Raw genomic sequence first — 19,404 nt, 5'->3', positions numbered from 1 at the left:
CATAAACCTTATTGAGGCTCCAAAAATCCAGTCATATCCAAGCTTGGTGCTTTTACCTTACATAATTGCTAATTGAGCGCAGTTGCCTTTCTTATCACATCAGCTTCTGAATCATGCCGCTCCGGCTTATGCGGCCAGACGAACGAAATATGATAAACACCTGGCCAAGAATTTGTCGTAAATATACTGAGATATAGTTTTTATCAGTAATGATTACTGGCTTCCTTAGTTGGGCGCGTTTATTGCAGTTAAACGGCTAGGTTTTGAAACTGCAGTGCCTGCTGCAATCGTGGAGATCACTATCACATGGTCACGAGAATAGCTGAGCTATAATACCTTAATTCCTACTACGAAATAGAAATAACTAAATATCGGTTAACCCTAGAGCCTCATTATGACAAAGGTTAAGGAATTTAAGCTACATATTACTTAGGTAGTGACAGTGTTTTTTTACCCATCCATACTTATCTGTTAAAAAACTTTCCATTTATTTAAGTGAAGTCAAAATGCATAGGGTAATTAAACTAATTAAGTACCTACAATGGTACCTATTCTATAAATTATAAACATTTTGACAGACACCCTTGATTGAGTTCCACTAAGTTACAAAATGTGAGAAATTCTTTTTTCAATTTCTTTATAGTCCAGTCATTAAAGCATTATAGATGGAAATCCGTGGAACACAATTTCTGACCTCGGGACTTTATTTAGACTAGTTAGGAGCTGAACATAGCAAAAGTCCCCGCCCTTAGCCCTTAAGCCGGCGGGAAGAGGGGGGTTTAAAGGTACCACTTTTCGGTTTTTCGCTTAATCCTCGGAAACTATGCGTCCTAGTGACATGACTACTATGAACCAAAAAAAGCTTATTGAATTTGCTACAGGTGAGATAGTCAAATTTTTCTATATCTTGTATAGTTTTCGCGGCATCTACTCTAGAAGGTCTGTAATATTGGAAATTTTATTTTTGTCTTACATGTTCCCATCAGGAGAAAATCGACTAAATCAACATTGAGCTAATATTCTAGACCTGCGGGAGCATGTTAAGCCTAGTTCCAGGGAGGGGACTGCACCGTGCGTATATTTAGACGAACCACTTGGAGCCACTTTTGACTCCTCATCACTCAAAAAGTACTGTGCGTTAACACTTTAAATTTGGCTCATGTGTTGAGACTTGCAAGATAAACATCAGCTTCAAATTTCATAAATATACCTCAAACGTTACTTTAGGTATTGACGTCCAAAAATCTACATGGCTGACCTATAAGACCAAATTCTAACCACTTCCAGGTGACCTTGATGGTTCAAATTTGGCATCCAGATAGGTAGTTGTGTAAATACAAAGGAACAAATAAAAAACCAGTAAATTTTAACATTTCACAGGTGATAGATAGATTTGAGTGTCCTAAATGTCGATTTTTGAACGTCAATACCTAAAAAACCGTTTGAGGTATATTTATGAAATTTGAAGCTGATGTTTATCTTGCAAGTCTCAACATATGAGCCAAATTTGAAGTGTTAATGGACAGTACTTTTTGAGTGATGAGGAGTCAAAAGTGGCCCCAAGTGGTTCGTCTAAATATACGCACGGTGCAGTCCCTTACCTGGAATTAGGCTTAATAACATGCTCCCGCTTGTCTAGAATGTTTGCTCAATGTTGATTTAGTCGATTTTCTCCTGTTAGGAACATGTAAGACAAAAATAAAATTTCCAATATTACAGACCTTCTAGAGCAGATTACGCGAAAACTATACAAGATATAGAAAAACTTGACTCTCTCACCTGTAGCAAATTGAATAAGCTTTTTTTGGTTCATAGTAGTCATGTCACAAGGACGCATAGTTTCCGAGGATTAAGCGAAAAACCGAAAAGTGGTACCTTTAAACCCCCCTCTCCCCGCCGGCTTAAGGGCTAAGGACGGGGACTTTTGCTATGTTCACCTCCTAACTAGTCTAAATAAAGTCCCGAGGTCAGAAATTGTGTTCCACGGATTTCTCTCTACACCGTCGTTAAAGCATTCATTGACTGGACTATTATCATTCAATTCTTATTCTTATTCATCAAGGATTTTAAATGTTTAACAGAAACAATTATCTTTATACGTTACGTAAGTAAGTAATTACGTTATCATGTTATTATTTTAATGAGACCATGTTAATGTTATGTTAAAGTGTCCACTGTCCATGCACTAGGAGTGCCTAATTGGTCCCCATGATTGCTTTTAATCGTTATGAATGCTCCACTTGATTGTTAAGTTAGAATTACATCATGCGTGTTACGATCGTTGCTCTTAACTTGTGACCTAAGTGACAGACTGATGTATTAGTTTAAATTATAATATAAATGAAATATAATCTGTTTGCGAATTTGTACTTATGCAAAGAGAGCTATTGTTTTGTTATGGGGACCTCAACTTTTGACATCTTACGAGTACTTAGTGGATAACCCTTAACCGTAGCAAGTGTTTTTTTTAAATAACATTAGCAATAATTTACTAATAATCTCTTTAACCCCTTGAAGCTCATGCTTGTGTTACGAGTGGGTTCCCCACTTAGTAAAGTGTCGGCGGGGATCGAACCCGCGTTCCTCGGATCACGAGTCGGCCAGTCTGATACCTTCACCGTTGTTATTCTAACAAATTATTCATTTGTGTTTCAAATGAAACTGAAAGAAAGAAAATTATTTTATTCAGGAACTGCTACCGGAATATAAAAAACACAGATTAATTGATAAACCCCACACATTACTTAGACAATTCTAATTAGGAAACGTGAAAAAATATCCTACTGAATGACATCTTGCGTAGTTTCGTACTGTGTTATCTGCCTACTGAATTTTACATGTACTTACATACATATTTATCGGTGATAATCAGCTTAAAGCCGGTGATAGTGTAGCATACATATTTTACACTTTTAAGTCGTACCTTACCTAGGTTAATGTTAAAATACTTACTCGGACCGATAATTTAATTTTACTCGTTTTGAGCTTTACTAGAGACGATCACGGGAAAATCTAATAAGTACTTACTTATTTGGACTTAAAACACAACACCACCTATTTCGTAATTATTTTGGGGCAGGATTGTAGTCAAGTTACGATAACTTATCGAATTTTGATAAAAGCTTAGGACATTTACATAACATAATAGGTACCCACTTACGTTGTGTAAAGAAGTGGAAGTTGTTACATTGTCTAACTAGCGGCTTAGGTAAACTGACTTTCTGGGGAAAATTTATATCTACTTGTGACAAAAATACCTATAGCAAATAGGTAGGTATTGGATAAAACAAACGCTTGCTCGAGCAAATGTTTTTAGTGCTCTTTGTTTGGTTAAGTTTATTATCATGTTTATGAAGCGACTGAATATAAATACACCGAAAGGACAGTAAACATTATATTCCACTTTTGAACCACGACAATAAGCGAAAACTGTTTTAAGATAAGATCAGGCACGAAGTTAGTACGTGGTAATGCACATGTATGCAGTTTACAAGGTTGACATGTTTTATTTATTTAAGTAACTTAAATAGGTACTTAACTAAGTAATAAGCTAAGGTACCTACCTACCTACCCATACAGGGTGCAACGAATAGGTAAAGACGAAATAAATAGACAGTACTTGGAGCTATTTAAAAAAAAATTAATAACCTAATTTACTTCAAGAATTTCAGAATCCCCAAATTAAGAAAACTAATTACTTAATTTATTCATAAAATTATTAAGCTTTTGCTCATAGTTTCGCCACTGTGAATTTCAAGAAAATATTAAATCTTCCTCATAAAATAAAATTATTCTATCTTATTTCTGAAAATCCCTTCAATCTTTTTGCTGCGGAGGACTTTTTGTATTTAGTGATTTATAAAGCCAGCCTATAAGAATGCCCTCTTTACTCTAGCTAGGTACTTATTAATTTATTATCTTGCAATATTACAACAAGAATGGCTACACAATTTGCACAAAGGAGAGTATTGGCATGGAGCGTTGCGTCGCTGCATTGTGATGAGTCAAGGTTTTGTTTATCTACGTTACACTGGTTATTGCCGATTGTTTGAACACTGGAATAACAAACCGGTAGGTATTTTAGGAAGTTAATATTCACGCTAACAATATACTTTGTTAAACTGAATATTATATTACGAGTAAGTACCTATACCAACATAAATAAACAATATTTAAGTTACTACGCGAGTATGTCACTTACAAACTCTGTTAGCTGTCGCAGCCATAGGTCGTCATGAATTTTTGACGATGTTTAAATGCAAATACCTACCTACTTCACTGGATATGGCTAAGTAATTATCTCGGTGCATAAATTACTAATCGCTAATCTGCAATTTAATCATGCACGAGGCATACTATAATCTTTACAGGTATGGAAGATGGAACAAAGGATTTACTTGGATGTAACAAATACCACTTTCATAAGGTGCTTTTTGCGAAAAAGCTGAAAAAAAGTATTGTATGTTATATTATAATTTTGTACAGACAAGTCATGTTCCAATATGATTTATAAAATAGTTTTACTGTATCACGCACACTCATCCATAAATTAATTTATTATTTCGTTATCATGTCAACTTATACCTATGACATAGAATTACGTTACATGGAAACAGTCGAAATAATAATATCTGCCTGTATTAAGATAGATAAAAGTAATGTAAAAAGTAATAAAGTATAGTGTTTTTTTGCTGAAGTTTTGTCACGTATTAAGTAAACAGCGTATTTTTGTAGGGTTTGTGTTACAAATTACAATCTTATTATGTAGAGCATTAGGCTGTTGCTGAGTAGAGCCGCAAACAAACAAAAGTAAGTACTAAGTAAATCCTTTGGTTAGACCTCATTATTATACTATGGGTTAGACCTTATTGGACTATACAATATGCAGTAGGATTAAATTACTATTTCAGATTACTAGTTAACACCAAGATTAAATAATGCACGAGTCATGTCCTTAGCGTATCGAAGGATTCCAGTAGGTACCTATTATAAATTCTCAAGTGTATCGATGAGTTTTAGATTCATTTAGATAAACGAGGTAGGTATCTCTAGATATCTTATTAGGGTTATTTAGGTATTTATAGCGCAAAGCTTTCTATTTATTGAATAGTAACAACTTATCAAAAAGCAATGCTACGATACGGTGTGTAATTGTGTTGTTGACAACCAAAGAATAAAATACTAGTTTTCTAGAGCTATCAGCGGCTACAAGAAAGAAGTAATGCGACCTCGGGGATTGCTGAGAGGAAGCAGCGTCGTTACTGGGAGTTACCAATTGGTACCAGCGGAGGTCACCTAATTGGACTGATTTTACGTGGGGGAAATCGTCTCACAGGAGAAGACAATATATCAAATTGAGTTTGGATTTAGCTGTTAAGTTATAGGAAAGAGATTTTATCAGTAAAACATGAATATTTTTAAGTAACCTACAATGACATTTAGATGGTATAATATCTACACAGATAATATATATCTATTTGTTGGGCTAACAAGTTTTACGAAAATATCAAGAAAAATCATAATAAGTAATGCTGATTTAATATTACAAATAGTGGCGTCGTGTTTGTGGACTTCGTTCGTTAGTTAAAATTAACTAGTTTATCTACAACTTGATTTATTTATTTCGCGCCTTAATTAATTTCTTTAAAGGTTTACATTATTACGCAACATATTGGCCCGTCGACACCATTGTAAACTTGCTGGGCAAGCATCATAGGACTATCTCAGTAACCTTTAAAATATTATAATTTATGTATGTAAATTGGAATTCAGCCTATTAATAGCGTACCTACTCTCGCTTCCTACAACCGATAGGTTAATATTTTACTTGTTAAATAGTTTTATTTTGTCCTACAGATTACGTGCTCTGTGCTACGAATATTAAAATTCATGCTTTTACACTGGGTCTTACTTTAACTACCACTTCATGAACAGCGTTGTGTAAGTACCTTACCTACCTAGCTAACTATTCACTTACATTTGATTACTATCGTTTCGCAGAAAATGACACTTGATATGATAGTAATTTGATGCAAGTGCTCTATCGTGCCCAGCGGAAGAATTTATCTCAGTTCCAGTGACCTTAGATAACGCGTGTTAATAACCCATTTGTCGCTCCCTGAATGTCAAGTCATGTCTGTCATCTTTATGGTTTATTCTTCTGCGAATTCCGCAATAAAATTAAACCTAAGTGCCTTTTATCCTGTGATGCGGATTTAGACACGCGTGCGGAGCTGTTCCTATTAGGCTGGTTTTAGTGTCACGCGGACCGTCCAGTGCGGATCCGCTCCACACACCCGATCTGTATAAACTTCTAGTTCTAGGGTTTTAGAGTAATGCGGTCGTTTTAGAGTGATGCGGTCCGCAGGATCCGCTCGCTTCTTAGCAGTTCATACAGCTGGACGGTCCGCGTGACACTAAACGTGGAACGGGAAAGCGGGCTGCCCGCATGCGTGCCGAAATCCGCATTACCGGAAAAGGCACTTTATATTACCAAGGATAAAGACAAAATCCGATAAGACCTTTTCAAATTCAACAGGATTGGTGCTCTCTGCCGTAAACCTTTCCATAACGAGCCTCCTTATCTATCTGATTTTAATTAAAAACAGTATGTATTAAGATAATCATAGAACATAGGTAAGTAGCTTATCCACGGATTAAAACATTATTTAGATAGGTAGGTAGAGACAAAAGATAGGTATACGTAGGTACTCGTATTTACCTATGCAGACAGAAAAGCTTATTATTGTTAATTAGGTACCTATTAACAAACAGGGAAGATCTAGAAAGAGGTTGTTGTTATAATTAAGTATTATTATGTTTATAAACATGAGATAAACTTAAGTTAAATTTAAGTTACCTTACGTAATATTTATGATGATTTGGTAGTTTTGATACTTAAATAGGTAAGCATTAGCCATTACAATGTTGCACGTGGTTAATTACGATTAGTGATAGGAGGAAATACCTTATCCTATGTACTAAGTATAGGTACATACAATAAATCAAACTGCGTCAGTACATTATCTATTTTTCGTAACTGATAAGTTTACATTCACTTAAATACTGCGAAATTGTATTCTTATTATCTTACGAGGTAGTGTCTTTGGTGTTTTTTTATAATCTTAATACTTGAGAAGCAATAACCTATTTTGGAACTTATTAGGTACTTCAATAATCGAACACCATATGGCTATTCGTAGAGAATAGTTACTTATTAGTAATTTACAATAGTTCAATTATTAACCCCTTGTCGTAAGCTAAAAAATATCCTTGTCCAGCGGCGACGGGGTTCGAACCCGGGTCCCTCATGGCCCCGATGGCGCTAAAAAATTTCTACTGCAATGCGACTGGACGACGAACGAAAATATGCTATTCTTAATCCTATATTGTATAATCGTGTGCAAAAGTAAAAGCAAATTTCGAACGAACGTGGTCAACCAATCGATGTGATTTGTGAGAACGGAAATGATGGTAGGTAGGCTTTACGGTACTTCTAACTTCATAAAATTACTCATTTATTATCATCATCAACGACTCGTCGAGTTGTTTAAACTCTATGAATAAAATTAAATATAGAGTCCACTTGACCTGTTGATCAACACATGGAGCGAGTTATTAATAAGATATTCATAATTAAAATTTATTACCTCTACCTAAACTAGTTTTCAAAGAATATTATTATTACTTTATGATGTCTAACATTTTATTGCAGTCGTCATAAATAAGTTATTTTAAGAGATGGAGATATTCCGAACGACCCGAACGTGATATGAAATCCTAAGTAACTTATTTAAGTTCAGGTGGGTGCTTATACTGAACTTTAGGTACCTACATAGGTATGTCTACAAAAAAAATCTTCTAGGTAGAAGATTTTTTTTGTAGATGATAAGATTTAATACTGCAAAGTAATGTAGCTAAGTAGGTACAAGATAGGTTATATCGCGTTTTTCGAGTCATAAGGCTATAGCTGAAAATCAGTGGTTTAACCAATTACTGAGCTTTTGCCGTTATGCGTTGCTGCGACACACATTTCTGTCTAGTGTGTATACCTACTATTATAATAATGTGTCACAATGTGTTTTTTTATTTTTCTTTCTGCTTTAACATTGGTCGTTTTAGTTAGCAGGATAGTTTAATAAAATTATGTTGATACAGTTGGTTGGTGTAATTAGGTTAACTTAACTCTTTATTTCGTAGAGTTAAGAAGTACCTACTTTCATGTCCCTCTTCTTCTTTACTATGGTTGGTTTATTGTCTACGGTCACGGTTAATGCCCTTGTATCGTGATTGCTGATTTCGTGATAAAAAGTTCAACAAACTCATTGTTGTCCCAACAGAAAGGAAATATTAGTTAGGTAGTTAGTATTGCGTGCGTGAGACGTTCAGTCCCTTTAATTTGATTATGAAGGTCCGAAAGTCCGAGTTGCTTGACAACATTCTACCAAAAGGTTAGAACACTTCTGTTAGGAAGTAACGTTACTTTTTTGGGTAGGACTTGAAGCAGGACTTACTGAAAAAGTCGCAAAGTCTACAATCATCCGATTAGAAATACCTACATAATATTTTGTTTATTAGATACATACGTAGGATAGTTTATTTATTGTCAAACTATTTAAAAAAAATAGTTCTATTTAAAACGCGACCTTTAGTTTAGGAAGCGAGTATTTGGCCTTAGTCGTACACCCCAAGAGAGTTACGTCCAAAATACAAGCTTGGTAACGAACGCCAATCTTTAGTTTCGTACTTTTTTAAACCTTTAGAATGGGTAGACAACAGTTAAGTTATGAGATTCTTAGGTAGGCTAAATAGTTACGCCTAAGAAAAAATAATCCTTCTTATTTTTTAGGTATGTTGTAGTAACTAGTAAGTAAGCAGTAAATAAATATGACAAAAGAAGTCCCTAAAAAATATTGCTTTATTTCATACACGAAACATATTTCTTAAAAAAATCTTAAACATTTAATACTTAACTAGCTAGGTACCTACTTGTACAAAAATAAATTAACATTTTTAACACTAGCCTTCTTTAAACATCTAAACAATTGTATTGCATAAATCACAATAGCCCCTAATTGATTACATTAATTTATCTTATTACTTCAGTCCTCGTTTTGAGATTACCTACATAATTTACACAGACAATTGTCATATCATTTGCTACTATATGCAATTCACACCGAGGAACCCATTTACAAACTTATTACAACAAGGAACATACAGTTTTTCCAATATCATCATCATCATCAGGTCATTTATCTCTCCACCTGTAGAAACACAGGCAAGCTCAAATGGAGAACACTTCCCACATTGGCAGACTGGTTTTCATTTGATATAAAGCATCTTAATCACAGTAAAGTTGTAGGTAGGGACTTCAGTACATTTAATGTTAATAAGTAACATCAATTTATAATTACATATTATTCGACACCATATAACGGCGATTTATTAGCTTGGTGATAAGTTTTAACAAACATGCACCATTTGTACACACGTTTTGTACTCATTATCTGCACCATTAACATCATTTATCATCATCAGTCTTCAAATATTTGTTTTTCTGTGGGAATTGCTATTTGATGTTTACCGTTAAGCTCCATAGCTTCAGGTTGCTTTTCAGTCTCTTCTTTTTTTCGATACGCATCTGGCCCAATTAACGACAAAACTACCGGTAAAAACATTAAACCGTTAAACAGCCCAAATACTATAACCAAGAAGAATATTTTGAAGAACGATTTAAAGGTATAAGATTGAGACATGCTCAGAATTGACAATGATAGGAATGTCGAGCCACCACCTAACAGAACCGCAGTTCCAATGGACGTAACAGTTTTGAATGCTCTATCCGTCCTAGAGTCTCCCGAAGTAGTTAAGAACGTGTGTCCGATATGGGCAGCGTAATCTACACACAAACCAATTGCTAGCTCAAGCCCGATACAACAAACTATGTCCACAGTCATACCCCATTTCTGCATCCATCCCAAGACATTCACTATTGTAAGCAATACACAAATAAATATCCAAAAGCACATTTGCAAATTAGTTATCAAAATCACTGTACAAATCATAACACACAATAAAGCTAATTCTATATTTCTTTCTACTTCTTCCCCAATGACCTCGTCTGTGACCCAATTGGCGAAAGCTTTAGACCAAGCACTTCGATATTCGTCACCGGTTGTAATAGGTGTCGATTTAACGACATCCTTTGCGTGATTCATAGCAGGGATATATTCTTCAGGACCATGAAACCGTCCGAATTTGAACGACATTGAAGACGCTGTTATGTTCGGCGCAGGACTACCGCATTTTATTGGAGTTGAGAATTTAAAATTCAGCTGAAATCTTCCTCCGATGGGACTAAATAAAAATCTCGTAAGATACGCATTAAACTCATCGTTTGTAACTGTCGTTGTATTTTTTAAATCACGTTCATAGTTTTTAAGGACATAGCCATGAAAAGACTCGACCCAATTGGTTACGTCATCGACGTATGTCTGATTTTTAAGACGTTCTGCGATACTGTACAAGTTTGGAAACTCGTGTTGATAATCCATTTTGCCCAAAAATACCATAGCTGGGTGTCCTTCTTCGGGATAGTAATATTCATGAATATTGAGAAATTCTTTGAAATAAGTATCTTCTGGTATAAACCACTTCGGGTCAAATCTCTGTTCTAAGTGCATAATTGATTCAATACTAAAACCTGTCATAACCAATGTGGCAAGTATGATGATAGTTCTACCTGGCATCGTAAAAACGACTCTTTTATAAAAACTAGCCAAGATTTTTTGGAATATGGTTTTGTCTTCTGCTACGTGAATATCTTTAGAATGCTTGTAACAAAACAAAATACCATTACGGTTTGCTTCCATTCTTTGAATGTCAAGGGTAAAAATTGCTACGTAAAAAGTTACAGAATAACAAAAAATGAAAAACACACCCATAGCGGCATAAATGCAAAATGATTTCAACGACGGCAAAATAGTAATAGCCCCAATTAATAGGGCTACTATGTCTGTAAAAGACGTGATTACGATGGACACACCAGCATGTTGTAACATTAGACCAATCTTAACTGGGAGACTCTTTTTGGTTTCGGCAGGGGATAAATTTCTCCAACAAGCATTCATCACAAACATATCATCTACGCCAAGTCCCATCAAAAGAAAGGGTAGGGACGAATGAACTGGCCCAAATGGTATACCAATAACAGAACACCAACTAACTGCAGTCACGTAAGCCATACCTACACACAATAGTCCGACACTTCCAAGTGTTAATCTGATTTCCAGCCAATTGCACCTGGACAGTGCAAACTGTATGTAAATAAACATCAAAATGATGCCTAGAAACAACTTATCTAGTTCGTGAAACATAGCCTCACCACTAATATCAGCAAAACTCCTACCAGCTTCGTAATAAAGGTGAATATCAGATGTATTATGGGATAAAGAATTCATCAAATCTAAAAATTTGGCTTCCCATAAGCCAAGAGGAACAGAAACCCAGTCTTCAGTACCAACTAGATTACCAACTTCGTTAATATCAATTGCGGACATGTTTACATGTGTATACCAAGTTAACATTATCGAATTAGCAGAAACTATGTCACCATTTTCGTCTCGTTTGACGCCACCTAACAATTTCGTATAATCAAATGGGTGACCAGTAACTGGATTCTTTTTAACTGAATTTACTTTAGAAACAATGTCGTGCTTTGTTAGATTCATGATTGAATCAGCATTGTTACTCCATATATCTAAAATATTATACTGAAGACAGTCCATTTGAAACGTATCCAAGAATCCACAATAAAACTCATCACCAATCCATAAAGTCGGGTCCGAGAAATCACTATCACTGTTAACGTTTCTTGAAGAACCATTTTTGTCACTCACTGATTTCACAGATCTACTATTTTCGTTTAAATTGAGGAAATTCACCACTGGAACTTGAAAACACAAATCCTTCAGGGAGTAGCTGTTTTCGATGTATTCGACTTTTAGAGAGTTCACTTTTTGGGTTATGTTGCGTATCTTTGATAAAACTTTTGGCTCCAAAACATTATCTGCGGTGATTATGATTTTCTGTAGACGGAACCCAGTGCCAAAGTTATCTATATACCAATGTGTGTCGCGATAAAAATCTGAATCTGGTGGTACCCATAACTGCATAGGATTTTTTTCTATGTAAAATCGCATCAAGCCGATGCAACTCACGAAGAGGAACAACCATGTGATAATAATTGTTGTCCACGGGCGCCTTGCGATCACGACTCCGAGAGTAAAAAATATACTCTCTACGAAGTGCACAAAAGTTGATGAGATGGCTTCCCATATTTGCTGCGGGGATTTGATTTGCTTTGTTACTGGCATAGTCTGCGACGCATTTATTATTTATTATCCCTTTAAACTCAGTCAAGAGGAACTCAAGAACTCGGTACTCATTCAAAAAGTTAGGTATTTACAAAACATTTTCCGAACTTACTAATAATATTTATTACTCATTGGAACTTGGCTGTTCAAAGGCAAACTCTTTTTATTTATCATTTTGATTTATAACTTCATTTACGTTTCGATTGATGATGATCACTGGCTAATGAAGACAAAAGACGCACAACCGTCCTCTAGTAAAATTGTGAACTTACTGACATACTCTCTAATCTGCCAAAGAGCATAAAAGAGTAAGAGACGGCACTCCATAGATATTTTTTGAGCTCACGCACACATATGCATTTTAGAGAACGACCCGCAAATCTTTACCAACCGCACAAACTACAGGCGGAGCTACCAACATAATGCCTTATTTTCTGACAGTATTAGTGACGTTCGTAATAACTTATCGATTATCGATACTTTGCTAGGGTTGTAATTGCATATCGATATCTAGTATAGGAACCTTCAATATTTTAATGATTACTATTTTTATTTTATACTATGTGTAAGTAAAACGAAGTTTTGTAACGTAAATTATTTATTTCGAAATAAAATAGGTATATTACAATAAGTATTGAACATGACATAGCAGTTGTAGGCATGAGGAATTATTGAAAATTATAACAAAGTACAGAAATGATAATTTTGTAAACTTTTATTTTCACAACTTTTTCTAAGAAAAAATAGGATTTTTATTTATAAACATCTTTAATTTTCTTATCAGCTGATCGAACCTCAGCCCTAAGATTACTTTTCAATGCTTTGTTGCTGTGCTTTTTTACTTTTGTCAGCAAAATTGTTTTCACTTTTTATGAGGCTGTCATTAATGATTTTACAACTTTTTCTTAGAAAAAGGTAACTTAATATTTTAAACATCTTATCATAAATTTATTTATTATGTTGTTGACATTTAAACCAACTAAAATTACAATTTGTACTCAACATTAAGAAAATGAATTTTCCAACATTTTCCATATATATCTGGTCGGCAATATGGTCATGATAAAATTGTTTAGCTTCATTTACGGTGGTACATAATTGAATTGTTGGATAAACGAGACTTTTTTTATCATGCCACCATTCGCGAAGAGATATATATGCATACAAATCATTGTCAACAGGAGTTTTCACGCTCAAACACTCTTCACAAATTAAACAAGAACTGTTCTGTAATAGTTTGGCAGCTAAATACCCGCTTACATATACTACTGGTTGGTTTTCAAGGCTACACAAATTTTCAATGGGCTGTTCTAAGTTTTCAGGGTCCGGGATAGACAACACAGGATAAAATTCAGTGTCTGTGGAATCTTGAACATTAATTTTTATTTCTGTTGTTTTTAAATTAGTTTTTAAAATGTCTTTATATTCCAGCATATGTTTATTGTTGTCTGCTTCACAATTAGCACTTCTGCTATGAGGCACTTTCAGCCCAGTAACCATGCTTGTTTTAAGCGCTGCAGTAAAGTGCGTGATAGTGGGATTTCTATTGGTTACACTGTGTTGCCTAATGATTCCAAATAAGTTTTCCAGAGAGTCTTGGTTAAACTGTCTAAGGTTCATATATTTAAACCCTTCATTCTTTAACTTTTCCCAAATATCGTTTAAGGATTTGATAGATATTTGATATCCCTTTACGCATTTAACATTTTTTAGTATCGTGTTTTCTGCTGTTATAAATTTTATGGTTTTTAACTTATCAGTATAAAAGGTCCAAGACTCAATGTGATTACTTGATGTGGAAACATTTTCCCGGATCCCTTTCTTTACGTCATTTAAAGATGATGGACCATTTGTACAATCAAATAGTTTATCTAACTGTTCAATCACAAATGCTGTATCATTGCAATCAGAAACTTCTTTCCATGCCATCATTTTTAAAATAGCTGCCACGGTATTACTCAGAGCATGCGCAGCATACTTCACCCTCATCTTAGTTTTGAATGTTGGATTTACAATGGTACTATTCAGTTTTTTAATATTTAAAAAATTTCTGTTGTGTTCTTCTGCAACTACCTTCGCTATATTCCTTATTGTTTTTTTTTGCATTTTGTAACTGTCGCCAAAGCCTCTTCTCTTTAATTGTAAATGTTGATGAAGTGTCTGTAATAAAAACATTTCCATTAGTAAAAAAAAACAACATTAAAGCAAATTGAATTGAATATTGGTTTATTAATCAGCAATTTTACTTAGTTTTTTAAATTAGGTATGTTTTATCTTACCTTTCATTTCAATGTTTTTCTTAGGTCTTTTATAACTGTGGACTAATATTTCTGCCTGTGCATCTTGATGGCAAATGTTTTTATCATCTGAAATATTATAAATATGCAAATTAGTTTAAAATTTATTTTGTTGTTTTATGAAACATATTATTTCCAAATCAATCAATCATTATCAAGTTTTAAAAAAATGCAAAGACAGGATAATGATAGCTCTTCTCATAAAATATGAAGCGTGGGCCCACCTTCAATAACAATGACATAATATTAAATTAAAGGCATTTAGAGGTTTTAATGTTCTGCATTCTGGATGCGGTCTGCGGGTATGTCAAGACAATCTGTAAGTGGTCGTGATAAGGCAATCAGTCACGTGTGCTTTGCGTTCTTTGTTCGTATCCGCACGGTCAAATCGCATTAATATAAAATGTACAGAAACCTAGAATGTTGTACATATAAGTTCATTTTGACCTGACTGCAGACTGCAGAACGCATCCAGGGTGGCATTCTTTAGTTTGAGGGAAGGCATATTTTAGAAGGTAAATAATTAGTTTGTACACTTACCATGAGTAATGGGTTTATAGGTCATATGTTCTGGTGCATTGGAAGTAGAAGGAAGAGGTTCAAAAGTTGTTTTCGCAGAAATACCAGAATCTGGTATATCCACAGCTCCCAAACATGTTGAATTTAGTTGTTTGGTTGTAGTTGTAAGGGGAACTGAAAGCAGATAATGAAATGTGAATTGGGTAATAAAATGTCATGTTCTTACCCAACTTTAGGGTACAATCAGTCTAGTACATGTCTTGCTCACATTAAAAATTACTAGCTTATAAATATTATTAAACTAGCTGACCTGGCTAATTAATGTAGATTGCCTAAAATTTTTCAAATTGGTCCGGTACTTTTTTTGAAGAATTTGTATTACACAAATTACTAAAGTCCCTCTAACTCAACACACATTCTAAGCTAAATTGTGTTACGAGTGGGTTTACTACAATATTCAAGCTGTGGGGTTCTAACCCGCACTTTAGGCTATCTTGGCTCGAGTTACGGAGCCGATCAAATACAAACAAACAATTAAATATTTCCTTTTTATATTATTAGTATAATTTTAGATAAACATACCTCGTTCAACTGGATTTGACTTCTTTGGAATGCAATATGAATGATCATAAAGAACTGTAACAAAGTATAGATATAATTAATAATTGAAATTATATATTATTTATTGATAAGCATACAACACATGTTTGTGGTTACAAAGAAAGAACCTTGTTAAATTGCATTCGGTTGGTTTGTTTTGGAAACCAAAGAAAATTAATTAAGACATCTAAATAATTCAGAAAAATTGATAGATAGTAAATTAAATTTAAAAAAAATAATTGAAGTCATCATCATACCTGTCTTGAGGTTTTCTTTATTGGAGTCTTTTACATGAAGAGGAAACTCTGTCAAAACTTCATCTGGCAAGATGGGATTGCTCAATTCCAGTGTTGGAATAGCTGAGTTCTTCAGCCGAGTTCCTTTGGCATTGAAGGATTCAGGAGTGAAGTGCCCACCACAAACAAACTTCAGTTGGTGTAACTTTTCAATAGGTACATATGCTAAGTCTTCTAAGCCAGCATTTTTAACCCACATTCGACAACTGAAATAAGAAATACCTATTAGAAAAGAAAAAGAATAACAAACTGAAATTTATTCATCAACTAATTTCTTTTAGTATTGTTATGCAATTCATTTGCAGAGTACGAAACAAAATACTGAAATTAAAAATTGGTTATGGTTATTTACTGTATGATTAAAAATATTAATCCCAGCCTTTAAGTTTACACAATCAGTAAAATTATCTTGTAATAAATGAGTGTTATTAGAAACTCACCGGTCAGAATCCAGAGGAAACCTACTCAAAAGTAAGGGTGATCCACCACGACTTCGCCTCTTATTACAAATAACGCACTTCTTGTTGTTTCTACTCTCCATTATCAGTAGAAGCCTAAAATGAAATAGGTATTAATTAAACAAAGCCTATAATTTCTCTCCAACCAGTGTCAATGCCCTGGTTCATGCATTTACCAGTTTTGAAAGTACATTTACATTTTCATCACATAGGGTTGTTTTTAATGAAAAATAGATTTGTAATAGATGTAATATTTCAAGTAAGTAGATAACATACCCATTAAACAGAAAAGTAAATAAGAGTTTAAACTTCTGTAGAAGTTGAAACACAGTTTATTTAAAAGAGTCTCTATCTCACAAAAAACATAACACTGAACAGCAAACTTTATCACGCCCGATACGGAGGAACTTAATCAACTCAACGTAAACGACAGAAAAGTTTATTTACAGTAATATTGCACCAAATCTGAGAAAATAACTTCACACGAATCAATTCGCCGGTTAAAAACTCAAACTCAATTGACAGACATTTTTTTTCATTTGTCAAACTAACAATACTACCAACATAAGGACACTAACAATTATTTTTAGTATGGTGGTATTGATCCGCGGGTTCCCCTGCTATAGTAAAATCAATCCAAAATGCACTTTATTGCTTAAGGGATAAGGTTGTATATCAATTGCTACATATAGAGACTAGTTTTTGTATGAGAAGTGTCTACCCACTGTAATCTGCTGTGCTTACTGACCACAGACAAAAGTACAAAACTCAACTGACAGCAGTGTTGCCAACGAAGTATCAAGCTCCCCACCAGAATGAGGATCAGTACTGTTGTAGAAAATTCAATAAAACTAGTATCTACGTTAATCTTTAAGACATAAGAAAGATATATCTTTTTGAATTATCCAAATCGGACCATTACTTACGAAGATATTAAGTAATAAACATAGGCCGTTTTTGCCGCTAAAAGTCAACGTACGCAAGGCCGCGTGACGTCATTATATCCGAATCGAGCGCAGCCGGCGTACTAATGGGATGGAAAATATTTTTTTCCGGCTAAACTATCAGTTTTAGAAAAAAACTTTTAATAACATTTATTCTTCAAAATAAAGTAACCTATCGACCAGTAATTTTTAAAAATAAAAATTGTGAAAAATAAGTATTGCTATGTCCAAAAACCACATTTTCATAGGATTCGATGCAATGCGGAGACGCGGTTGCGGTTGGGGTGAGTGTAACTTAATGATTGTTTGTATTGAACATAATAATACTTAATTATGATGCTAATACCCAGTTTCTGGCCCGGGGGGGGGGGGGGGGGGGGATAAGTCATACCCAGCTTATGGACTGGGGGAAGGGGCTAGCCTTACCCAGCTTCTGGCTTGGGGAGAGGGGGGGGGGGGGGGAGGGGTCAAGTCATAACCAGTTTCTAGGGCTGGGGGGAGGGGCTAGCCTTACCCAGCTTATGGCCTGGGGGAGGGGGGGGGGGGGGGGGGGTCAAGTCATACCCAGTTTCTGGCATTTCTGGCATGGGGGGGGTGTCATACCCAGCTTCTGGCTGAAGGGGAGTCATATCCAGCTTATGCTTATGGCTTGGGGGTAGGGGCAAGCCTTACCTAGCTTCTGGCCTGGGGGGAGGGGGAGGGGTCAAGTCATACCCAGTTTCGGGCCGGGGGGGGGGGGGGGGGGTAAATCATACCCAGCTTCTGGCCGAGGGGGAAGTCATGCCCAGTTTATGACCTGGGGAGAGGAGAGGGGCGGGGTAGTCATACCCAGCTTCTAGGCTAAGATTAAATAGATTTCCAGCACGGAGCGGCTGTCCTTCCTGCAGCAGCTGGCCCGCCCATGGGAACGGCGAATAGATAGGTAGGTGCGTAGGTTTAACTCAGAAAAACTAAATAACAGGTAGGTATTAAACTATTAAGTGTACATCGAAATGATTTTCATAGCAATGTCATATTGTTAAGAAGTTATTGTTAGAAGTAAATAAATTAATACTTATACATTTTTATATTTTACTTGGAAGAAGATATGACTCTAACAACACTTATGTACACTTTATTTGAATAAATCGCCAAATATACCAACTATCGACCCCAATCGAGTCTCTGCGTGCCATTGAATCGTATGAGCGTATGGATTTTTTGCGTTAATTTTCACAATTTCCATTTTTAAAAATTACCTATCGATAGCTTACTTTATTCTGATGAATAAATGTCATTACAAGTTTTTCTCTAAAACTGATAATTTGGCTAGAAAAAAATATTTTCTATCCACGCAGTACGCCGGCAGCGTTCGGATCGGATATAATGACGTCATCGTCCCCGCGCCGGGCGGTCAGTGAACTTTTTTAGTAATTTGGCCATAACTTGGTCAATTTTTGTCGTAGAACAAAAATTTTTGCACTGTGTATTAAGGATTTCTTAGCCCTATAAATCTGCATTCACAGCTAAAAATCGAAATGATCCTCATTGACCTCTAAAACCACCAGAAATCCACTAATAAAAATTGCACCATCGTAAAAATCGCTAAATTTTCCACTATTTTTTTGTCTGGCAGATTTGTGGTCATTTTGAAAGAAAACAGTATTTTTATTGAAATGAATTTTAATTAGGTAATTAAAACGGTTTGTGCTGTGAAAGGGTGTCTAAAATACATCAGAAAAACGAAAGAAAGTGACCAGTGTTACATTTCATAAGTAAGTACTACAATCCGACGCGTATTTTGCTTGAATTTGGCTTTCAAAAATTAAATACGGGAATCATACCAGTAACAAGACAATTTATTTCCCAATTGTTCGCCGTACAAATACACTTCCTTTTTTATGAAATCGAGACTTTTAAGTCGATTTATCTTA

The 19,404-nt window shown here is 35.0% G+C and overlaps 1 protein-coding gene across 2 annotated transcripts; it reads right to left on the bottom strand.

Moving 5' to 3' along the window:
* Nucleotides 1-12,976: 12,976 nt before the first annotated feature.
* On the bottom strand, nt 12,977-17,271 carry LOC135073800 (THAP domain-containing protein 5-like). Of its 2 annotated transcripts, XM_063967983.1 has the most exons (7): nt 16,824-17,271; nt 16,530-16,643; nt 16,051-16,295; nt 15,776-15,829; nt 15,215-15,367; nt 14,657-14,743; nt 12,977-14,537 (listed from the first exon to the last, which is right to left on the bottom strand). In XM_063967983.1, the coding sequence occupies exons 2-7, from the start codon at nt 16,628-16,630 to the stop codon at nt 14,410-14,412; spliced, it is 768 nt and encodes a 255-aa protein (XP_063824053.1). In that variant the 5' UTR covers nt 16,631-16,643; nt 16,824-17,271; the 3' UTR covers nt 12,977-14,409. The 2 variants fall into 2 exon arrangements, with proteins under 2 accessions (XP_063824053.1, XP_063824052.1); XM_063967982.1 differs by having other exon boundaries at nt 16,530-17,271.
* Nucleotides 17,272-19,404: the final 2,133 nt, after the last annotated feature.

The sequence above is a fragment of the Ostrinia nubilalis genome, chromosome 8 (assembly GCF_963855985.1).
Source record: "Ostrinia nubilalis chromosome 8, ilOstNubi1.1, whole genome shotgun sequence".
Lineage (NCBI taxonomy): Eukaryota > Metazoa > Arthropoda > Insecta > Lepidoptera > Crambidae > Ostrinia > Ostrinia nubilalis.
Note: the sequence above shows the minus strand (reverse complement) of the source record. Positions and strands in the feature narration are given on the sequence as shown.